The sequence below is a fragment of the Natator depressus genome, chromosome 3 (genome assembly GCF_965152275.1).
Source record: "Natator depressus isolate rNatDep1 chromosome 3, rNatDep2.hap1, whole genome shotgun sequence".
Taxonomy (NCBI): Eukaryota; Metazoa; Chordata; order Testudines; family Cheloniidae; genus Natator; species Natator depressus.
Window position 1 is genome coordinate 187,247,280 of NC_134236.1, and position 25,609 is coordinate 187,272,888.

At 40.6% G+C, this 25,609-nt stretch overlaps 1 protein-coding gene across 10 annotated transcripts in view; it reads left to right on the plus strand.

The window, feature by feature from the left end:
• VRK2 (VRK serine/threonine kinase 2) overlaps positions 1-25,609 on the plus strand; it is a 69,678-nt gene that overhangs the window by 20,012 nt on the left and 24,057 nt on the right. For all 10 annotated transcript variants that reach the window (XM_074949497.1, XM_074949496.1, XM_074949495.1 and 7 more), the window contains 2 exons: positions 11,596-11,728; positions 24,816-24,936. In XM_074949497.1, coding sequence (XP_074805598.1) covers positions 11,596-11,728; positions 24,816-24,936 — 254 coding nt within the window. The remainder of the gene's footprint in view (positions 1-11,595; positions 11,729-24,815; positions 24,937-25,609) is intronic.

The window sequence follows — 25,609 nt, forward strand, 5'->3', positions numbered from 1 at the left end:
TCCTCCCTTCGATCACTGCTTGCAGAGGCAATAAAGTCATTGTTGCTTCACATTCATGCATTCTTTATTCATTCATCACACAAATAGGGGGATAACCGCCAAGGTAGCCCGGGAGGGGTGGTGGAGGAGAGAAGCACCGGGAGGGGTGGTGGAGGAGGGAAGGACAAGGCCACACAGCACTTTAAAAGTTTAAAACTTTAAAACTTATTGAATGCCAGCCTTCTGTTGCTTGGGCAATCCTCTGGGGTAGAGTGGCTGGGTGGTCAGAGGCCCCCCCACCGCGTTCTTGGGCATCTGGGTGAGGAGGCTATGGAACTTGGGGAGGAGGGCGGTTGGTTACACAGGGGCTGTAGCGGCGGTCTACGCTCCAGCTGCCTTTCCTGCAGCTCAACCATATGCTGGAGCATATTAGTTTGATCCTCCAGCAGCCTCAGCATTGAATCCTGCCTCCTCTCATCACACTGCCGTCACCGTTCAGTTTCAGCCCTCTCCTCAGCCCGCCACCTCTCCTCCCGGTCATTTTGTGCTTTCCTGCCCTCTGACATTGTCTGCCTCCACGCATTCGTCTGCTCTGTCGGTGTGGGAGGACAGCATGAGCTCAGAGAACATTTCATCGCGAGTGCGTTTTTTTCACCTTCTAATCTTCACTAGCCTCTGGGAAGGAGAAGATCCTGTGATCCTTGAAACACATGCAGCTGGTGGAGGAAAAAAAAAAGGGACAGTGGTATTTAAAAAGACACATTTTATAGAACAATGGGTACACTCTTTCATGGTAAACCTTGCTGTTAACATTACATACATAGCAAATGTGCTTTCGTTCCAAGGTCGCATTTTGCCTCCCCCCACCACGTGACTAGCCCCTCCCTCCTCCCCGTGGCTAACAGCGGGGAACATTTCTGTTCAGCCACAGGCAAACAACCCAGCAGGAACGGGCGCCCTGAATGTCCCCTTAAGAAAAGCACCTTCTTTCAACCAGGTGACCATGAATGATATCACTCTCCTGAGGATAACACAGAGAGAGAAAGAACGGATGTTGTTTGAACGCCAGCAAACATACACTGCAATGCTTTGTTCTACAATGATTCCCGAGTACGTGCTACTGGCCTGGAGTGGTAAAGTGTCCTACCATGGTGGACGGAATAAGGCTGCCCTCCCCAGAAACCTTTTGCAAAGGCTTTGGGAGTACATCCAGGAGAGCCGCAAATGCCAGGGCAAATTAATCATTAAACATGCTTGCTTTTAAACCATGTATACTATTTTAAAAGGTACACTCATCAGAGGTCCCTTCTCCGCCTGGCGGGTCCGGGAGGCAGCCTTGGGTGGGTTCAGGGGGTACTGGCTCCAGGTCCAGGGTGAGAAACAGTTCCTGGCTGTCGGGAAAACCGGTTTCTCCGCTTCCTTCTGTGAGCTATCTACAACTTCATCATCATCATCATCTTCCTCGTCCCCAAAACCTGCTTTTGTGTTGCCTCCATCTCCATTGAAGGAGTCAAACAACATGGCTGGGGTAGTGGTGGCTGAACCCCCTAAAATGGCGTGCAGCTCATCATAGAAGCGGCATGTTTGCGGCTCTAACCTGGAGCGGCCGTTTGCCTCTCTAGTTTTCTGGTAGGCTTGCCTCAGCTCCTTAAGTTTCACTCGGCACTGCTTCGGGTCCCTGTTATGGCCTCTGTCCTTCATGCCCTGGGAGATTTTGACAAATGTTTTGGCATTTCGAAAACTGGAACGGAGTTCTGATAGCACTGATTCCTCTCCCCATACAGCGATCAGATCCTGTACCTCCCGTTCGGTCCATGCTGGAGCTCTTTTGCAATTCTGGGACTCCATCATGGTCACCTCTGCTGATGAGCTCTACACTCACCTGTAGCTTGCCACATTGGCCAAACAGGAAATTGAAATTCAAAAGTTCGCGGGCCTTTTCCTGTTTACCTGGCCAGTGCATCTGAGTTGAGAGTGCTGTCCAGAGTGGTCACAATGGAGCACTCTGGGATAGCTCCCGGAGGCCAATACCGTCTAATTGCGTCCACAGTACCCCAAATTTGACCCGGCAAGGCCGATTTCAGCAGTAATCCCCTTGTCAGGGGTGGAGTAAGGAAATCGATTTTAAGAGCCCTTTAAGTTGAAAAAAGGGCTTCGTCGTATGGACGTTGTGTGGGTTAAATTGATTTAACGCTGCTAAATTCGACCTCAACTCCTAGTGTAGACCAGGGCTTAGAGAACTTATAGTATGGACACCATCTTATCAAGTGTGAATCATTGGGCTAGATCCTCAGCTCTATTAAGCTTATGTTCAGTGCAGCTAAGGAGAGAAGCAAGGAAAGGCATTGCTAAACCACCTTTCAGGTCCCCTGATCCTGTGGCTGCCAGGGGTCAAAATGGCCCATAGAGTAACTTGGAGAAGCCTAATGGCTCTTCTATATTATGCCATCTGGACTGGTGCAAAGGGACTTTACACGGGTTAAGGATCTGGCCCATTGTATTCAGTTTCTCAAGATATTCCTGGCTTTCTGGTATTGTTATAAGCACTGTGGCTTTTACTTTCCTGTCCTGTTCATTGTAGAGAGGTATAGTAGGTGAATAATATGAAGGCTACTATATGCTTTTAGCATACAGCAGATTGTGAAGTGCTTTGAGATCTACTGATGAAAGAGCAAGATGGTGCTATTACTAAGGGAGTAGAGTGGCCATAAAGTGAAAACCCATTTTCAAGAAACATGCTGAAATTTTTGAAGTTGTTTTCATTTCATAGTGTTTGAAATGGATCCATTTTTGTTTTTCACACTTTTCATTTTTAAATAAAAACCATTTTGGTTTGTCTTATATAACAAAATTGAAAAACTTACCAAAAGAGCATGGGGAAATTTTTTGACTCTTCTTGACAAAATTTCATTTTTGAATGAGGTCCATTTTTATGTGAACTTTTCCCTTGAAAAACGTCAACCAGCTCTAATGGACAATTTGATTTTCTTCCAACTTCTATGACACTGTGCTCTGTGACAGACAAGTATTGCCAAAGTGTTATTTCACTTTGTTTGGAGGTGTTTACCATTGAACAACCCAAAAACCACTCCAAAAGCTTACTTTATTTCCCAGTTCCCTTTCTGTATTTCAGCATTCAGAAATATTATGCTCATATGACTGTTTAACATTAATTTTTCAGCTTTCTTTAAACTGTCTTATGTTTAAATATGTCTTAAAAGTTACCATGGTGGTTTGAAACAACTTCTTGTAGACTTCTGTAATAGTCCATTGTCAGCTTATGGTGTTCACCAGACAAATGAATCTGGGAGACAGTTTTGGAGAAACAAGTTAATTGCTATCTAAGCTTATTAGCACAACACAGATTGTTTTCCATCTTAGCTTTCCATGTTTTATTATGATAATGCTAAAATGCAGTGATTTTTCATGTTGCAATCACTTTGTGCTGTTGAGTCAGTTTAGTAATTGCAAAAGGTTTTGAGTCGCTTAATAGACTTTGATTAGTTACTTATATATTAGCCGGTTTGTGATTCGTGCCTCATTCTGTTTGGTATTAATCCTTCACTTTTACGAGTACTAAAATCACTCAAATTGAAAACAAGGTGACTGGATCAGTGGACAGAGGTTTGAGTGGAAGTTTAATTTAGTTTGTACCAATAAAAAAATAATTTTGGCTATGTAACTCAGGGTGCACGATGTGCATGTTTATTGCTGACAGATCTAGTTGCATTGTATGACTTTTTTTTTCTCCTGTAGAAGCACTCAGATATTTTTCTATAGTAACTTAAAATGTAACCTCCATTTTAGAAAGGGGAGGGAGAGGAGGGACTTACAATACTTGCATGTATTAGATAGAGGTAGAACAGGGATTGAACTTTATTTGTGAAGTCCCAGGCAAATGAAGAGGCATCGAGTGCTTGTAATAAAAGAAGGAGCTCAAAAAGAATCAAATTTATGAGTCACAGCGTCAGATCCTCAACTGGTGTACATGGACTTCAGTGGAACTACTGTACTAGTTTGGTATAATAATTTACACCAGCCAAGGGTCTGACGCACAACAGCTCAAAAATCTCTGGGTGCATGTGTAGTGATTGGATGTTATAAACATATTTTAAGATAAATGTACCTGTGCTAGCCATGGGACTATTGTTCACTAGAATGTAAAGGAAATCTTCCATAGTTAGTTTCCTGTATATCTTAAAATATTTATACAGTCTATTTGCGGTGTGTGAGAACAGAGAGTAACATCTTGACAGCATTATATCTAACCTTTTCAAATGAGCAGCTGTACATACACCACATAACTGAATAATCCTTCACCTGGAATCATCACCAGCGGCCTGATCCTGAAAGCTGTCTGCTTCCACAACTTGAACTCATGTCAGTAAGAGTTCACTGCTCAGGGGCCATACAGGATCAGGCCTTGTGTTTCACACAGTAGTTTATTGCTTTTTGCACTAACAATAGCATCACTGAGTTCTGGGCCTAATTAAGTCAGCTTTCTAATATGCTGGTGATCCAAATTTATTATCCAACTAACAAAGCAATACATCATGAGATTTTATATGGCAGCTCCATTGACAAAAAAGGAAGACGGTGATATTTCACCCCGCGTCACATGTTTTGTAACACCATTACTAGTACTGTTTTATTCTTAATTTGATAATCCTACATGAATCTCCCGGCACCGTTCATATGAAATTTGACTCTAGCTCTTTCATGCTGAGGATGGAATTTCATCCAACCTTCGCAATGTGTTAAAAAAGGTAGGTGACGTTATCCCTGTTTTTAAATTGACGGAACTGAAACACAGGGTTGTTAAGTGCTAGGCTAACGGCAAGTCAGGAATAGGCACAATCAGGAATAGAACTCTTATTAACTGACTTCTAGCTCCATGCTTGAAGCACGTGGGAGGCTTTGCTACCAAATAATTACTGCATGGGATTTGTTTTTGTTATGGAAGGGGGGTTAATGTGTCACAATTTTAAGATTTAAGGTCTTTTTAAAAATCCAAATTAATCCATTTTTGTCAATATCAGTCAAGATGCATTGTCACTTGTGTGTAAAACAAATTTATTTAAAAATCACATTAGGCAGGCCAGTAAGTACAGTAATGTTAGGAGACATGATATCAGTTTTAAAAAAGTTTATTTTCTTATTCCGTGTTATGTTCAGAGACCTAGACAGGTCTGTACTTTCAGAACTGTGCATGTACATTTACAGCCATTATTTACATTTGTCATTGAACATGCAATTATTAGGACTTATGGATGCATATTTGGCATGCATATCTGCATACACAGTTCCAACATTTATTCTTTAGCTTATTACAGTATTATGAGAACCTTTTAAATGTATAACTTTGTACTGAGAAAGCCTAGTCTGATTCATTCTCGTTCCCCAAATTCCATTTTGGAAAGTTCTGCTGTTCTGCATTATAGTACTTTTAGTGGGAATCTTTCCTGTTTTTATTTTAAAAGGGTCATTACACAAGATCTTGCATTTCTGTAGCTCACGAAAGCTTATGCTCAAATAAATTTGTTAGTCTCTAAGGTGCCACAAGTACTCCTTTTCTTTTTGCGGATACAGACTAACATGGCTGCTACTCTGAAATATTTCAGTATTGTTCAGGGTCTAAAGACAATTCACTTCATGGCAATAGCTTTTCAGGCGGTAATGCAGAGTGAGCATTATTAATATAGACCCCAAATGACAAAACTGAATTAATTAACCTCCTCAAATCCTGGTGCTATTAAAAGGGACAGCTGATTGACTGCCATTAAACAAACACTTTAAAATCAAAGAGAGATTGATTTAAGTAAAACAAGCCTTGGGAGGGTGTCTGTTTAAAACACTTTAGTTTTACCATTATTTTTATGGATTACTGGGGCAGGCATCCATACGTTTCATATATGCAGCCTTGCCAACTCTCAAGATTGTATTGCAAGTATCGCAATATTTTTTTTTTCTTAAAGCCCCATCTGCTGGAATGAGGTTTTTACTTGAGAATCTTAAATTAAAAAAAGTTTCTAGCCCAGGTAGCTACTGAAGAAACCTTGCAAACATGATCCTTACATATTCTAACACAAGAACCCCAAACATGCTTTTTAAAATCTCATTATGTTTAAGCCAATCTCATGACTTCTGGTTCCTGACTTATGGTTTTTGAATGCTTAGAGTTGGCAATACTCTTCGGAGCCCTCCCTAATCAATTTTTTCTCCAAAATACTTCCCCTCTCTGGTAATGATAGAGTTTGTGGCTTAAAAGTGTTACTAGAATCCTCATGTTACTGTTACAATATTGAAAAGTTAACTGTAGATTGTGTTACAGCCTGCTTTCCCTTGGCATCCAAAGCATAGAAATCTTCTCATCTGCTGATTAATTAATTAATAACAGAAAATTAATAATAGAAAATTTAAAATATTTGGATTTCCAAAGTTAAGTGGTTATTGAGTCTGGGAAAATTCCCTTTCCTTTCATTTACAGTGAATAAAATCCTTCAGAGATAAGTGCTGATTTTTGGTATTGGCAAGATGTGGTGCAGTCTTTGTAGCAGGGGGGAAAAAATCAATCCACTGCTAGATTTTGAGTTGGCAGTTGTTAAGATTATTCCTGCTCTTTCAGCAAACACCACAAACTCACACAACAACAGATGACAGAAAAAGGAAATCTCTGTCTCTGTTGCTTCCTTCATCCCATGTGTTACAGGCAAGATACAGTGCGCAGACAGGTTAGCTGTAAAAATTTGAGCTTTAACCTTTGAACTTTCACTTACTTCCCTGATCTGGGGTGACCTGAGGTTGGCATGATTCCTTCCACCAGTCTTCTCAGCACATTGGGGCAAGGCTATGTACACTGTCTTGGTCTGTCTTGCTGATTATAGCTTTGATATCATGGAGTTCAGTTAATTCCAAATGTTAATTGGAATCGGTTATACAGAAGCCAAGAGGAAAGAGATAGGAAATAGAATGGGGATGAAGTGACACACAAGGAAGGGGAGCAGAGAATTTAAACCTCATATCCCAAAAATTGCTTCAGACTCAGCTGATCTTATAGCAATGGCTTGACATTCTTACTGGTCTACTTGTGTCCTGGATGTATCAAAGATTTCCCCCTTGATGAGACAAGGTCGTCATTAGTGGAGGGACTTCCAGAACATCTGGGATCATGAAGATGCTAATGGTTTTACTGTGCTCCTCTCTTAATGCCCAGAGGAATGGTCAGCCAACACAGCCCTTATCCATTTGTTCAAGCTAAAGCAGTGTCTGATGCCCAGATATAGCCATTTCTTTCTGTTTCTCCGTATTCCGGTTCATTGTTAGGTACACCAGTGACCTCATGAGTACTTGGGGGTCATTACACTCTAATGAAACTCAGTCTAGCTGACACTTGGCTGTTTATATAAAAACGTATACAAGTCGAGATGATGTTTTTGTCTCCTTTTACCCACTACAGTTCAGGAAGATTCAAAGTTTAGCAAACCTTGTATCTTCCCTCCCCTCAAAATTATATGCTTCAGCACAACACTTCCCCTGTACTCTTATCACTTCTCAGCCTCTTCCTTTCTGATCTCTTCCAGCTCTCCTTCCTCACGCCTCTTTGCTGCCAAGATTACCTTCCTGACCTTCTGTTCTGACTGTTTCCCTCCGTCCCCTTCTCCGATCTCTCTCTAATGGTTTCTCTTTTCTTAATATTCATCCTTCCCCACCACCACCACCCTTCAAGCCTCTCTGCAGCTCTGTCCCTACCTACATCTCTACCCTTGTCTTGTTATACTCCTTTTCCCCCTAGCTCTGTTCAGAATTGAGTGAGAGCCAGTGAGCTGCTCTCCTTCCTGGTCAGCTCCAGCCCTTTTAACTCTTCCCTCCAGGCTTGACCCCTTTAGTAGGTGTAGCAGGGCAAGGCCTATAGGCTCTAGCCCAGAGTGGGGTTGGTATACCCCATCACAAGTCTAAAAGAGAACGCCGTGGAATATCCTAACTAATTGGTCTAGGGTAGCATAAATTCCCTGTTTATTTTGTTGTTTAACATTTGTTTAAAGTATTTAAATATAAGCATTATGATCAGGTTTCATGCATACAAATGAGCACCTACGTCTGTTAGGCACATAACTGGCCTTATCTGTGCATGCATATCTGGTATTTGCGTGTGTGATAGGCACACTTATGCATGAAATTAAGTAAGAACTGCTGGGTCCAGTACATAATTACATGAAAAATAAAACAAAAACTAAACAAAACCAACCAAGTTCAACCCCTTGCCAAACAAACAGATTGGCTGTCTAGAAACAGCTTCCTAGCTTTCCATGGTATTTCTTCAGTCTGACATACTGTCCTACATATTCTCTTTTTCTCATTTCCTATGGCTTGTTCCTGTTTTCTTTGGTTCTTGCAGCGTAAAGCAGTGAACAGATGTTAATTGTTATTTTATGACATGGTGAGTATGGGCTAAAAGTTGTACTTAACTTTTGTATTTATTTTTCTTTCTTTGTTACAGTCAGTGGCTTTTTCTCCCCTTCCTATAATGAAAAACATTTAATTAAAAACCCCACCAATGTATGTAGTGAGTTCAAAGGATACCCTGATCTGCAATATCAAAAGCTGAAAACCGGGTTGGAAGAGGAGTTATTTAGCATGGGAAAGGGGGTGTAATTGCAACTAATGAGATTAAATTAAGAAAAGGATCATTTAGACTACATGGGCCTGCTCCTGCTTTCACTGAAGTTGGTGATAAAACTTCCAGGGTGAAATCCTATCTCCATTGCAATCAAAGGGAGTTTTGCTACTGACTTCACTGGTATGGGATCAATCCCATGATCATGGAAAAACCTGCTGATAGTGAAAGTTGTAGGAGTCCTCCAAGGAAGGTGGTGGAAGCCTCCTCCCTGGAGTCATTTAGAACTAGACTGGGCAACCACACTAATGATGAGTGAACTTAAATGTTTGGTTTACTAAAAGTATCCCAAAGTTGAGATACTTTTCATGACATTTAAGTGTCTTTTAAAAACAGGCTTACTTGTGAGTTCACCAGCTCTCTGTGGGTATCTCTACACTGTAATTACACATGTGCAGCCCGCCTGTGTCAGCTGACTTGGACTTGCGGGGCTCAGGCTGTAAGATTGTGGTGTAGATATTTGGGATTGGGCTGTAGGGGTCCCAGAGCCTTGGCTCCAGCCTAAGCTTGATTCTGTGCACTACAGTTTTACAGCCCTGCAGTCTGAGTCCTGCAAGCCAGAGTCAAATGACACGGGCCAAACGTGTGTTTAAGTGCAACGTAGACATATCCTGTGGTTCCAGCGGGGCAGGAAGTGTGGAGATGCCTTGATGTCCTTCACTCATGCTGCTCTGTTGTTTCTCTAACATGCTAAAAACCTGTTAAATTTAATATAAAACTTGGCCATGCTTTTTAGGGGTCTGGTTCAGTTTGGTGTCATTTTATCTATACCTGCCCAGCTATCCCTGCCAAAGACCCTACAGTCAAGCAAAATCCAAATGCTGCTACTTAGCCAGGGAAGAACACACCGTACAGCATCTTTCCACCACAGCCCACACCATATGGGGAAGGCTCCCCTCCACATCACTAAGCTTGATGATATGGTAGTTTAAATCAGTTCCCTGCCACACTGACTCAGTGCATTATTGACTTCAGGCTCAATTGGGGTGGGTACCAGAGCGTCTAGAATACACTGGAGAACATGGGAGAAAATCACTGGGTCAACCCAGCAAAGCTTGTGCCTTGTCCCAGATTTCCTAATGGTGCCTACAGTCTTTAATCTTGTAGCACAGTTTGTACAATCCGTCAGGTGAAAAACATACTCAGTAATCTTAAACGCATCACCTTGCAGGAAGAGAGTGCTGCATCCCAGCTTACACGCTCCAAATAAGCACAGATCCTACAGCAGAAACTGTAAAACCATGACGCCAACAGCCCAAAATCTGAAGCTGCCTGGAGCACAAACAGGAATCAGTCATTTAACAGCATGCGTTACAAAATAGTGGTCGTGGTTTTTTCCTGGGGAGGGATGTGGGAAGGAGTGAAACCCACCAACAACGATATAATTAAATTTAAAGCACAGAGAACTCTTCTGTTACCAGATAAACTTTTTCCTATTAAAACTAAATGGAAAACAAAAGCTAGTAAAGATTATAATAAGAAAACTAGTTTCTTGTATTCTTACATTATACTACCTATTTAGAGAGTCTGTACATTGACTTCAATGGGTTTTGGATCTGGCCTGTACTACCTGTCTTCTGTGAACGTGCAGCATATTACATGGTAAGAAGCACTACGAATATTTACACAACGTAATTTAGGTTGACCAGTTCTAGTAATAGGTGAAGGGCAAAGGTCAGGTAAGCATGTGAAAATGATGTACCACAAAACCAACCTTAGTCTAAAGTATATAAGTAATAAAATAGACATTTTCTGCAGTCTTACCTGCATTACACAGATGGGGAAACTGAGGCACAGTGAAGTCAAATTACTTGCTGAGAGTGACACTGACTGTAGCAGGGTTGAGAACAGAACACAGTTCTCCTGACTGTCTGCTGGTCTAACCATTAAACAATACTGCTTAATAGAGATTGCTGTAAAATGTGAGGCTTGCTACAGTAGTTCTATCTTCAGTCTGCTCTATTATTAATATTCACTCAAATGGATAAGCATTAAGAATTTTTTTTTAAAGTACATATCACGTACAGTATTCAGCCCCTTGCGGGTATGTATTCTCTTTGGGTACTTGGGTGCATATAGCCACAAATCTTGAAGAATGTGCTAGCCTTGTATTTGAAGATAAATGTCATAATAAATGAACTCTTCCTGGAGTTCACAGTGGAGGCCAAAATCTGTTCTTTGTTATAACCGATGCAACTCGTTTGAACCCCATTGGGTCTGCCCCAATGTAACTCTGAATACAGTTTGATTCTGTGCTTGTAAAACTTTTTAAAAATTTTCAACGTAAATATTTCAACATAACCGAGGAACATTTTTTTCTGATTGCTTTCTGTCTTAAAATTTCTACATTCTGTTTAAAAAACTGTTTCTGGTACTGAGTTACCAGCGGTGGTGGTGGTGGTGATGATGTGGCTACTACCAGTCTAATGACTGGCAATACCATGATAAATTCTATATGCAAACTGGGATTTTGTGTTTTAGAGAAACTGGGTGACTTTCACTCTTTTTCTACACTTTTATAGTCCTCGCCATTATGAACTTGTATAATAAATCTTAATTGTTGAAAGATTTGATCTGGTGTGTGTGTTTTTAGGAAGGAGAGGAAGGGGTCCCCTTAAGCTGCATGAGGACAGATAAGACGTATTGTGGTTTATGATGCTTAGATGTCGAACTGGAGAGAAAAGAACTTAAGAACAAAATAAAAAGACGGAAATCCTACTCGACTTTGAAATAAGATAAGCGCATGGTAGAAGAAGGATTTAAATGGAGAGGGCGGCGGTTACAGCACCCAGTTGTACATATTTTATCCTGAGACACCATTTGGTTTAATAAAACGTAGATCTAAGACCGTCCTTAACCTATCCGTTTCTTAAGACTTAATTATAAAGGTTATACTTTCAAAGGACAAAAGCATTATTCATTTGTCTGTTCATCTCTTCCAGGTTTATCTTGCAGATTATGGACTTTCCTACCGATATTGTCCCAATGGGAACCACAAACAGTATAAGGAAAATCCTAGAAAGGGCCATAATGGGACAATAGAGTTTACCAGCTTAGATGCCCACAAGGGAGTAGGTAGGTTTCTTCTTTTATTTCAGAAGAGTGATTACAGAATAAGTAATCAGGCTGTGTGAACTGGAGTATGTTACGGAGCGGTGGTGGGTATTGGTGATGGTTGATCAAAAGAAGCTCTTATGTGGTGAGCTCCTGTCACAGCAGGGAATGTTGCTTCTAGTGAAGGGAAAGGGGAATGTGTTAACACTTAGAGAATAATGGGTGAGGTAGGCTGGAAGATGGGGAAGAAGCTACAAAATAAACTTGCCTTTAAACTTGGTCATTAGCTTATATTGATAATACTATCGTACAGTGGTTTGTTTTGTTCATGCTCCAGAACAGCAGTTCTCAAACTGTGGTCAGGACCCCAAAGTGAGTCTCAGTCCCATTTTAATGGGATCACCAGGATTGGCGTTAGACTTGCTGGGCCTGGGGCTGAAGCCATAGCCTGAGCCCCACTGCCCGGGGCTGAAGCCCAAGAGCTTCAGCCCTGGGCAAAGGGGCTCAGTTACAGGCCCCCCACCTGGGGCTGGATCCCCTGGGCTTCAGCTTTGATGCCTCCCTCCCCGAGCCTGGTGTGGCGGGGCTCGGGCTTCGGCTTTGGGCCCCTGTCCTGGGGCTGTGTAGTAATTTTTGTTGTCAGAACTGGGTCGTGGTGCAATGAAGTTTGAGAATCCCTGCTCTAGAACGTAGAGATGCGGGAGATGTTTGGCAGTTTCACATTACCTAAGAAGAATTTCTGTGGCCTGATAAATATGCCTTTATGCAGATCTACACCTGTTTTTCAGTCTGTGTGTCAGACCATTTCGAGACATCCTCCTACAGAGAGAGAATCCTTTTTTAAAGCTACAAAGTGTTAACTTTTTGAAATCTTTTCCAGTAGCCTTTCATATATCTTACTTATTTAAACTCAATTTGATGGTATTGGAAACACATTTGCAGGTAAATTACATACATAGTCCTTTTATTGGATATTGATTGTACTGCCTTGCATTCCAAGGCAGACTTAATTCAACAATTCCCTAATTAGTTAAAGTCATAACCTATGTCTTGTATTCATTTACCATTAATTAAACCTTAGCTGTTTATTATACTGCAGTCCAAATTCAATAGCAGACCCACAGAGCCATGGAAAAAGGGAGTGGGAGGTCAATATTGAAAATATATGTTGCAGAGTCCCAATGATGGCTGCATTGTTCACAATCAATATGGTCAATGCAACACAACTTTCTTAGTTGCTATGTCAGCAAGACAAAAAGTCAATTCTAATGTTATGCTAGTGAAAAATGGTGATTATTGAAAAACTTTGACTCTTGCTGCAAAACAATATTTTTGTTAAGTATTTCCACCCCCTCAAATTTTCTAAACCTGAAAGAATGGACTGGCTGTCTGTGGCTAGCCATGGTCGGACCACAGTGTCTCAAACGATAACTGTAGAAATTTGTGCTTGTTAATTCTGCTGAACTGTTACCTTAAACTAATACTTTCTAATGAGTTTTAGTTGGCACAAACAACTGTATATTATTGCTTTTTCTATTAAAAGGACCATTGACCATGTAATGTAGAGGGTCTTGATAATTTGCCAGCGCTGTTAAAACCTGCAGTCGTTTAACACTGGTCATTAGGAAAAATGAAATAAGACTGTCAAGTATATGCTGCTCAGACAATTGCACAGCTTCACCTACTGAAAACATTCTGTGGTGAAGAGGACATATTCTCCAGTCCTTTCCTGACCCTGTTACTGTGAGCTGTGTGACTAGATGCACGAGCACCACTCTGAAAACTGTCCCTTGGAGATCTGTGTGAGTGTTGTTGAAGGGAGAAACTGGAGGTTGTGGCAGTTGAGACTGAGCACCTGGGCAGGCATAGCAGTTGGTTTAGTTTTCTGGTGAACAGGAGGCAGTTGAGAGTCTTTATACTAGGGAGGGGATGTATCTTTTATTTCCCTCCCCCTTTTGAACAGGGTGGTTGTCGTTGGGTGTAAGTGGGTGAATTCTTCGTTCCTCACCCCAGCAAAATTAGAGGTCAGATCATCCTTTTCTGTGGTAAAATCAAAAGCCACGGTGGTGATGGGTAAGATGGGGAGGGCTGTGGAAAAGGAACTCCCCACAAATATCCCTTCACTGCCATTTTGTCTCAGTGTCATGTGTGAGGGGCAGAGTTTGCCCCAAGAGAAAAATCCACAGGGCCTGACACCAGACAGTATAGGGATAGGGGGCCAGACCCTGAACTGCTATAAAAAATGGATCTCTCAGGATTTACACCAGTTGAGGATTCACTTGGGGCAGCTATTTGTTGTGAAGGACTTGAACTTTTCCACTTCCAACTGCATGTAGTAAGAAAAGACCCTTATGGCAAATTCCGTCTCTTAGAACCCGCAGAGCACATGCTGCAGGTCTGAGTTCCATGTGGAGAAGGGAGCAGAATCCAGGCAACCTCAGAGGCTCATCTCCCCTCCAACCCTGCACATTTCCCATGGATGTTAATATAGACTGTGACCGTGTTATCTTTTCCAAGGGGGTTGTGAAGGCACCCGCTGCGAAGGGGAGTCTCTAATGTGATTGCATCAATGGATCTGGGCTGCCGTTGAGCTGGGGGAGGGGGAGTGTACCCACGATATCTATATACACATGCAGACACACATATATCACATTAAAAATAAAACAACAACTAAAAAGCCCATCTTAAAAACATTAAGGTTGCAAAATCAAACACTTGAAAGATAGAAAATGCCAGATTTATGGTGGTCTGTGCATCCTTAATTCGGCCCCTTTGTGCATTTGCCATGACACGGTCTTTAATTACATGATCACATACTATTTTTTTCAACAGAACCCCCAGCCTCATTCAGTGCATAGGATGGGTGGTGCTCACTGAATGGGCAGCTGTGCAGTATTTCTTTTTACCTTCATTGTTCAGTATGTGCTCCCATGCCATATATCCTGCACACTTTTCAAACCGCGCTCTGAATACAGAAGTATTACATTCCTTAGAATCTGAGTGATTCACAAATATTAAAGAAATGAGTATTTTCCTGACGTGCCTGTGAAATAGGGAAATATTATCCCCTTTTTAAAATCAGAAACTGAAGCAGAGAGAGATTAAGGCCAGAATTTAAGTGTCCACTGATTTTGGGTGCCCAGCTTGAGACAACCAGAGCTTGATTTTTTTTTCAGGGAATTTAGCATTCCATAACATTTTATAACACATTTTTGTGCACAGCTTTCATTGATTTGAGCTGCAGTTGTCAGCATGTCTGCAAATCTGATCCCCGGTGTCTCAGATTGGGCACCTAGAAAATGAGGAACACAAAATTAGCAGCTCCTGTGAAAAGCTTAGTTTAAGTGGCTTGTCCAGTAGTGTGGCAAAGGCAGGGATAGAATCCTGTTATCGATGGTGGCATTCAACTGTCTTAAGCACGACACCATCCTTACTCTTCCTGCAGTCCTCTACCTCATTCACTACAAAACTTCCACTTCAGAAACAAATGGGGCATAGGGCTTACAGACAACATCCTCATTCACAACCCTCATTCACCTGGAGCACACACTGTCCAGTGCAGGGAATGAGGCAGGGCTCTTGTGGAAAAAGCAGTATGTGGTGAGTAGTTAGACGATATCATAATGCGTATGTAGAAGGAGGACAAATTAAGGTTGCACAGGCAACCATGATTCTGGCTTTTCCTAACTTTTGCATGCTTGACGTGCAGCCTTAATGTTGTTCTTTGAACATAGTTGATTTTTAATTTTTATATATCTGCATGTATGTATATATGATTTTTTCCAAAGGGCTTTTCTGACTATATGTACCATACCAAAGTATTTTAAAAGTCAAATATTTCAACAACAAAAATATTTATTAAGGCTTTTTTATGTGTTGTTCTACCTGAGTGGTAGAACTTGTTATATTGAGTTAGACAAATGGAAACCTTCAAACTTCCACTCTTTCTTATTTATGAATTAGTTATACAAAAGCGTGCAGTGGTTTGATTGAGATGTCTGGCTTAGACTTCCAAAAAATATCAATTTGTGGCTTTTGAAAGTGCCTCTTGAAACTGATTTGCCCCTTTCCACAAAGAAAGTACCACGCAGTTTCATTGCAAGCTTCCCACTAACTTAAATGAACATTGCTATCACAGGTAGGATAGAGAGAGTAATCCAGCCTCATGCACATTCATTCCATGTACTCTTTGCTAAGCTTCCCAGTTATGGTTGCTGTTGTGATGTTATCCACTGGGAATCATACTGAGATCCTGGAAGTTATTTAGCATTGGACACCAAAACAACGATTCCATGGTATCAGTTTCCATTACTAGTGTGCATTTTTGTGACGGTCTTTTGTGAGCCTAAGATCTGCCCTTCCCGTCAATATCATTCAGTATGGAACATGAGTTGCTATGTGCTTAATTTTCATTTGAGCTTCTGGCCTAGTTTCTAAACTAACTTGACAGACTTCAGTCTTCCTCGCTACTTGTTTGCTCTGGTGTTGTAAGAAAGAGAGGTTAGAGGATGACTTTTTTAAATTGAAGATTATTCCCCAAATTAGACTGTAGTGTTTTAGTTTTTGCATAGAATTTGAGTGAACCATATTGAACATAGTCTTGCATTCATTTTGAAAGTCCGTGCTGTATAAATAGAATTACATTCTTGTTACTTGATAATTAAAGTGAATTATATCTGCATCAAATGTATGTTTTAAAAATTTGTTACATAGTTAGAATTGTTAAAAAGTAACATTTGGATCAATGTATCATATGGATTTTTGTAGATTTTCTACTCACTGAGGCATGCAGTCAATACCTAATTTCTCTGGAGATATACTGCGCTTAACATATTGAGCTTTTTTTAAATACTCCAGACCTGTGCATTGAGTGTGTAAGACCAGTTTTAATTTGCCATCATAGATGAACATAAGAGTATGAACTGTCTAAGTTAAATTCCCTCCAATGTATATTTGTGTGTGTACAGTGAATTTCATGATCGTTCTCCTGATTCTTTGCCTTTTTCAAGCCAACATTTTACATAATTAATATTAATTACTTTCCCTTTTTTCAGTGGCAGAGAGACACCTCTAAATATGTTATTAGTTTAACAAAGCTTTTCTTTAATGTATCTTCACTCAAGCACCTAGAATGATTAAAAACATATGAAATAGGAAGGATGGTGCAGACAGATGATGTTGTGATAGGTTCAGGATACCCAGAGCCTACAGCAAAAGGTGATACCTGCCCCCAGTTATACCCAGTTGTCAAATTTTTGCAGTTTCTCAGTGCTTTTTACTTCTGGATTCTTATATGGCATCACTGCAAAAAGTGTCTTGTATAATCTGTGTCTGGTATGGCAGCTGTAACTATCTCTGATGTGGGCCTTGCCAGAGTTATCCATGCCTTTGTGTCCTTCAGATTGGGTTATTGCCATTCATCCTGCTTGAAGTCAGTTAGAATGTGTGCTCCCTAAGTTCACATATTAGGGAGCTGGCACTGTGTTGTTCCTAGTGAATGGCCCTTGGGGCTACTTTTTGCTTTCTCCACTGGTCTGACAGAGACAGTGTCTATTGCACTACTCCCTGCAGGTTCAAAGTCATCTGTTTTCTCAGGCGTTTGCTTGAGGAAGTTGACTCTGTATAGGTATTTAGTTTATTTGTGGTCTGTGTATGACTGGTTAGTGATGAGCCTTATTTTTATTAATGCTGGTAAATGAATTGTTGTAATTTGTTTGTGTTCCTAAGAATTACGTAATGGGTGCATTCTAAACCTAAAAATACAGTAAATAAAAATGTACTCTATGGGTTTTGTCAAGTTTACAGAAGATTTAGGTCCCCTACTAGTTTGGACAATCAAAAAATAAAACCTGTTCCTTTAAAAGTATTAAGGTAACAATACATGGCAACAAGTTATCAGCATTCAGTGTTTATGCTGCCACAAGCCAAATAACATGCTGTTAATTATTTCTACTTTTAGACATACCAGATTTTACTGCACTCCGTATGCGACGCATGTGGGGTCAAGTGCCCCCCCCCACCCAAAAAAAAAATTTCTGCTTGGCGTGAAGGGGTTGGGGAGGAGAGGGAGAGGCTCCCTTTTCTCACTGTGCTTGCCCCCTGGCATGCTCAGTCCCTATCCCTGGCAGCCAGGCCCAGGCAGGGAGTGGAAGGGGCAGGACCACCCGCTTATCATGCCAGCCTCTCTGGATCTCTGCTCTGTGCAGTGTGGTGGCTGCCTGCGAAAGTCCGGCTGGGGAGACGCCAGCAACTCGTCCCCTCTGCTCCCCACCCAGGCCTGGCTGCTGGGGATAGGGGCCAAGTGAGCCCCTGGCATGTTTCCAGCTTACTCAGCCCCTGTCCCTGGCAGTCAGGCCTGGGACGGGAGTAGACAGGCGAGCCGCTATCACCTCCCCAGCCAGGCTCTCTCAGGCAGCTGCCGTGCTGCACAGAACAGTGACCCGGAGCAGCCTGCTTCAGCCAGCATGAGAAATGGCTCCTTCTCGCTCCCCAGCTGCCAGGGAGAGTGGCCGAAGGTGTCGGGGGGTGGGGGGTGTCCCAGTGGGAGAAAGACAGAGGGCCCCCGTCCCCAGGCAACTCTGGTGAGGTGGGGAAAGCACAACGGCCCCAGGCTGGGTTCAGGGCGGGGCGTACTGGGGAAGGTGCTGAGAGCAGGTTCCCTGGCATCTGCTTAGCCGAAGGTAGTGGCATTGCCCGTGCCTCCCCTACTGAGGTGTCCACAAATTCCAGGGAGACACTGGTGCTGTGAGTTTCCCTGGGCTAGGCGTGGCCTCAGCAGGGCCCAGGGACACATGCTCCTCACTCCTCTGACCCCAGCCTCCCAGGAGCCGGCAGGATTGGCTGCAATCACGTGTCCTCCCCTTTACATAGCGTGTGGTCCCCCATCCTCTCCCCCCAGCCCCCGTATCAGGAGGCACGAGTCGTCTATTCTGCACTCCATCATAAGTGAGATGATATTGACGGGCAGTGGGAAAATTTACATGCTATCCACAAAATCTGGGGCCAACACTGTAGGTTTCATTACTGCTTTCACTAAAAATTCTGGCACTGCTGACAAACTTTCCTTGCTGTGTACTTTTTCTAGCAGTTCTTGTGTGTGTTGTTGTGGTGTTTTGTTTTTATTAATAAACTGCATAAGTGCCATCAAAGTTACAGTGCCTTATGTGTATACATACATATATAATTCTATATGCTGTGGGCATGTGTTTGGCACTATAACTTTGGATAGTGCTTATGTAGTTTAACAAAAACACATGTGGTGTGTATATAATATAAATAATCACTATAGCTTTGGATAGCACTTAAGAGATTAAAAGACATAAACATATGGCCCCTGCCTCAAAGAGTTTTCATTTTCAATAAGACAAATATAGAACATGAAACAGGATGTTGAGGAAGGGGGAGTGAGGTTAAAATAAAAGATGTGGGGCATAGTATAGCAAGTGAATCAAGTAAAGTCTAATATTTGTAAGGAGAGATTGAGCAATAGCAGGCAGCCCAGGAGTCAAAGTCCAGGGTAGATTTCAAGGAGTGACTTGCAGTGTAAAAGTGAATGTGGTAGGCACAGAAGAATGTCATTTTAGGTATAGAGAACACTAGGAAAAGAGATGTGCAACCAAGTGTAGGAAGAGGAGTCAAAGGGAGGAACAAGGTGAAATGACTGGGCAGTGCAAGGGGGTGAGATGAAGTGTAAGCAAGACAGAGCTTTACTGGAGAGTAGAAGTAATTCTGAGCTACTGAACATTGGATAGACAGGAGAGGAGGCCAGGGAGCAGGAAGTCAGAGCAGTGCAAGTGAGAGAAAACTGTGCAATTAACTGTGGCTATGGCAGGGAGGAGGAAAAGGAGTTCTGAAATTGGCATTTCTGATTAGACTAACACCTTCCTTTGAAGGACCAATAGGCCCGCAAATGCACTACAACTCCCTTAAGCTCCATGCCTAGGGGAAATCATGCATTACCAAAACCCAAAGTCAAATTCTCTGGATTCTCTTCTCTTTTCTTGTTACCCTCTCATCCCCCTATTCTTGTCTATTAACATTGGATTTGCCATACTCAACCTGATGATCCTGCAATCCTTGGATGCATTAATGGGGGAATACTGAGTAGGAGTAGAGGTTATTTTACTGCTGTATTTTGCACTGGTGTGACTGATGCTGGAATACTATGTCCAGTTCTTGTGCCCACAGTTCATGAAGGATGTTGATAAATTGGAGAAGGTGCAGAGCCATGAGATCAGAAAGGATTAGAAAACCTGTGTTATAGTGATAGACACAAGGAGCTCAGTCTTGTTAGTTTAACAAAGAGAAAGTTAAGGAGCGACTTGAACAAAGTACCTACATGGTCAAATTTAGACTGGAAATAAGGCCTAATTTTCGTAATAGTGAAAGTGGTTAACCATTGGAACAATTTGTCAAGGTTTGTAGTAGATTCTCCATCACGGGCAATTTTGAAATGAAGATCGGATGTTCTTTTGAAAGATGTTGTCTAGTTCAAACGGAACTATTTTGGAATCTATGAACTGTTGCTCTGTCAGTTCAAGTACCACCCCTTTTCTTACACCCAAGTCTATTAGTTAGGGCACTTGGTTGGGATGTGAGCGCCCAAGGTTCAAATCCCTGTTCTGGAGCAGGGCCTTGAACTTAGGTATCGCCCCTGCCAGGTTAGTGCCCTAAACACCAGGCTATAGGATACGCTGGCTTGGGGTGTGGGTGGCGTGTCTGTCTGTCTGTCTGTCTCTCTCTCTCTCTCTCTCTCTCTCTCTCTCTGTGTCTCTGTCTCTTATTTGGCAGCTGTTCCACTTTGTATTAATAATTATTCATTGGAACAGGGGCTGCAGTCGGGTGCCCCCGCCCCCCAAGTCAGTGCCCTAACCTCTGGGCTATTGGTATAAGGGGGATCACCACCACCCTGATTTTGCAAATCTAGCCATTTGTTTCCAAATTTCCTTTGCTTTTATTAAAAAAAAAAAAAAAAAAAAAAAGAGAGGTTAAAATGCCCTAAATTGAAAGTGTTTTGTTTTTGTTCTATCCAAATCAATTACTTTTTGATTTGCTGAAAATTTTGAAAAATGTCAGTGTCAGCTTGACCCAGAATGCTTCTCCCTCCCATTCCACCCTCAGAACTGCTAGCAAGCTGAAAAATCTGCTGTTCACAGAGTTCTGTGTATAACCCTCTGCTAAATTTGTGTACGCTGCCCACAAGTGTTGTTTAAAACTATCCAGCCTTCTTTTAAAAAACAATGCACCATATTTGAGTCTGCCCTCCTGCTGCAGTAAATTCCTCAGGCTGACCATACCCTCAATGAGGCAGTACTTCATTATGTTCCTTGGAAATATGTCAGCCATTAATTTTATCGAGTCTCATATTTCAGTCTCGTTTATCTTCTTTGTCTTATTCTCAACCCCAAGCTGAACTGTTCTGTTACTTTATAGTGCTCTACAGATGACAACACTCATCTCATAAGATATAACTCCATAGGGTAATATCTTTTTAAAATTATATTTCTAACTCCACAGTCAGTTTGACACACTTTTTTTCTTTATAGGCTTTGTGTCATGAAAAAACACTATTATTATTTATATTATGGTAGACCCTAGAAACCCCAGTTAGGATTGGTGGTCCCATTGTGTAAGACACTGTACAAACTTATAAAACAATCCTTGCCTTGAAGAGCTTACAATCTAAAGACTAATGATGAAATTATAATGTGATAGTAGTAGTGAAAATGTCATAGAAAAACACATTATCTCTGTCTTTGATCAGCCTTCTAGCTCACTCTGAGTGGAAGGAGAAATAGTTAGCAAAATAAGGGCATAGTGGAAAACTTCCATTTTATGTTGCTGGAGAGTTCCACACATGAATTCTGGTTAGCAGATGTCTTTAAGATGAATTCTTGGGAATGTTGGAGGTTCAAGACCATAAAAATGGCTGGTATGATATAATTTACTTTCCGTTTTGAAATAGTAATCCAAATTCATATTAGGTCTCAACTAACTGCAAAATGTGTTACATACACAGAAGCATAATACATTCTCATCTCAGTGTGAGTTGCTTCAGTTATGCTACTCTGTTAGAGTAAATTTTCCAGCACTATCCCTACATGTTGAGTTGAGAATATATTCTAAGGGCCTGACTCTGATTTCACTCCAGTGACTTCAGTGGAGTACCTTCTGATTTATCTTGGCACAAGTACAGAATCAGGTCTTAAATGTTGAAGTGAAAAAGTTAAACTGTGAAGTATTGTGGAATATAATATTATACTAAAATGTTTTCATCAGGTAGCATTTAATATTGGGCTAACAACTGTAACACCATAATATTGTAGTAGCTAATGGAAAATCAAATTTCAAATGTCTATTGAAAAAAAAGAATAGAAATTCTTAGTCTACAGAGAAATCAAATGTAATTTGGTTTAAAATAAGGATTCTTTTTAAAATATGGTCTTGTAAAAGTGACAAATTATCAAGCAGAATTGCTGTATTTTAAAAGTCAAAATTTTATGAATTTTCACTTGTTTATTATATCTTAAAATAAAGCAGGCTTTGAAGTTCTTTAAGCCCAGATTTATTTTTATATCATCAAGGACTCTAGTAATCTCATTTTAGATTTTATTAGCAGATTTATTTTTCTGGTTAAAGATATAGTTGAGAGATAAATTGGGATTATTTAGAGAATAGAGAGTTCACATTTGTAATGAATTCAACTGGTTACTACCATAAAGCACACTGTTTCACTAAAGAGTAGAGTAATTATTAGCCAAATAAATATATAAAAATATTAAAGATCATGATGATATAAATATAATCATTTCAAGAAGTTAAGATCTCTAATAATGAACTGATGAGAGAGTAGGGAGAGAGGATAGGACAATACACAATTAAGTAGATATGAAATGTTGATACTTTTGAATAAATCTCAAAAAAGATGTGTAAATCTACTTGTGTATTAACACTGATTTGCAAATATGTAGATAAATAAACAGCTTTGGTAATTTATCATCTCTTTGGAATACTTTTCATTTTCTTTTTAATTGTTGCAGCATGTAGTTTAATTGCATATATTTTGCGTTTATTCTGTGGGACACCACAACTTTCTTAACGCATTGGTAAAACTCTTGTACACATGCTGCCTACTCACAACATGACTTTGCTGTACAAATGAAGTAGCAGATCAAGAAATGGGTGAAAGATCTAAAATGTGAATTCAAAGGTAATTAGACATGGCCAAATTACAACAACGGAATAAATTTTACTCTCTGAGGACTATTTAATCTGAAGAGTAGTTATGTTAGGTTAGCTTCTGAAATCTAAATGACTTGCCATTACTTACAGCTTCATATCAATTACTCCCTCAGTGAAAAAAGTACTCCATTGTAATTCTGACAGTTTTTCTCAAAGGGCTGGTTGTATGTAGCCTGTGTCACACAAACAGGTGTCAGAATAGCATTTTGTGAAAATTAGAGGCTCTGCCATCAAAAGTGCTGGTTTATATGGTTGTAATCTGGAATTGCCATAATGGAAGAAGGAGTTGTGAACACATGTGTATGAATGGAATCATTCCACAGTTAACGGGAGATTTATGACTGAAGAAATCGCTACAGAACAGCAAGTGGTATAGATTGTTTTTATTTTAATACGAGAGCCAAGTCTTGCATTAGGACATTGTTGAATCTAGTGCAGAAAATAAATGACACCCAAGGGATAGCGTAGCATTCTGTTGGATTGCAGGGCCTTTAGTAATCTGATAGTCTAATAGTGGTAAAGATAGAGAATATGTAAGAACTAATCTTGTCTTCTGCTTTTATAACAACCATGTATGGTAACAAGAAACAGTTATGAAGTGTTGGCACTGTAGCTTTCAGTAGATGACTTTTTAAATTAAAAGATACGTTTGCTGAGTAACTTTTTGGAATTTATTTAATGAAAGCTCGTAAAATATGATACCTGTTTACAGCTGGATTAACAGCCACATACTCTACTACTTGTGTGTCTGTCTCTCTACTTTAGACGTGGGGTACCACGTAAATATAAACTCACAGTTGCCCTCAGTTTTTATGCAGGTTTCAAATGAATTTGGGAAAATGAGTAATTTATTTTCAAAAGGACTTGCTATTTTTTTACCCAATAATTTTAATTGATTAACAGTTTGTTAGTGTACTTCAGCCTACCGTGTTATATTGTGAACATGGGATATGCTTCAGCTTCATACAAAGAAATGGGGAATCTGCCCCAGCTTGTTACTTAAAATAGCAATCAACAATGCTAGTTCTTAGATTACATTGCAGTGGGTTTCTTTCCTGGGAACAGTCAATCTTTGTATGAATTCAAGTACCGTCTGTCTCCCTGTGTATAAGATGTTTGTTTTTTGTCACCAGTAGTGAAGAAACAAAATTAGTATGTGTTTTCAGCTTTTTCATATGGGGTTGGGGGATTTTGGTGTTTGTGAAATAACTCGGTGCTTTTCTTATTGGCAAGCAAAATTGTGATAAATGTATGAATGATTTACTAAAGAGCCAGTGTATTTTAGCCTGTGCTACAACTCTCTCTTTAAACAAACAGTTCATGGAACTTGTAAGCAGACCGATTTGGTGTGTAAATGTACACTAGATGGCAGTTTTGTCATATCTTCCAACTTCAAATAGTTCTATAGTAGAACAGGAAAGGCCATCAGTGTTTAGTCTGCACTGAAAGGGTCTCTGCATGACCAATGTGGACCCCATGGACTTCCTGGAACATGTGTTAGCAATTTAGCAGCAGACATTTATTTCTTTGTTTTACTGCTTGGCTCTTTGAGAAAGTGTTGGTACTGGGTTATGGGCTGTCTGGATCATGTCAGAGGCCATGGGGATCAAGTTCATGTGACAGGCCAGACTAAGGAAGGATGAAGTTGGAGGAGGTGAGGAAACTGACCCTTACTTTCAGCAGCAACAAGTCACTGCCTGTCTGTGGACTGAGGCCAAAATCCTGGGCGTTTTAGTTCTAATACAGCTGAACAAACAAAACACTTTGCCCATTTGGCTTTTTCATATTTCATCAACAGTAGTTCAGTCAAAGCTTTTCTATTTCTTATGGGTCGTATTCTTCATCTCTCTCTCTCTCTCTCCTTTAGCCCCATCCAGAAGAGGTGACCTTGAAATCCTTGGCTATTGCATGCTACAGTGGTTATGTGGGAAACTACCCTGGGAACAGAACCTCAAGGACCCTGTATCTGTCCAGACTGCTAAAATAAAGTAAATAATAATAATTTCAAATACTCCATCATTTACCAAAACAAATCTGAAAGTGAACTTCAAAGGGAGCTCACATCCTGTAGAATATTGCCTTACCTGAAAGCAAAAACATTTCCCCTTAATTAAAGATATGTTAGAAGCATTTAAAAGATGTGAACTCTGGGAGTGTGCATTACATCTCCTGCATGCATTTATGTTCATGCAGCTGTGGAGATTTCATGTACACAAATGTGTGATGCAGAACAATTTCTCAGATTTTTGAATTCTCATAATTATTTAAGAAGTTGCATTTGCAAATCCTGTGTGCCAGTATGCTTGCTGCACATTCAGAATGATTTTGTAGAATCAACTATGTAACTGCTTCACAGAGACAGAGATGAAAATTTGAGCAAGCTGTCCTTATTTTTCATGTGTTGTTTCATTCTATTTCTTTCGCTTTCAGTTATATAGATTTTTTTTTTTAAAGAATTCAATCTTTTGGTTTAGGATTTCAATGTTATATGAACATTTAAAATACCAAGTAAAAAACTTTATCTGTTAGAATCTGCCCCCCCATTTCCCCCCACACCAGCATGACTCATTAGATAATATTAACACAACAGAGTTTATTACCATTTTTTCAGTGCTCTCACTGATGGGACTTGAGAGAGTTAATTGCATGTGGTACAATATA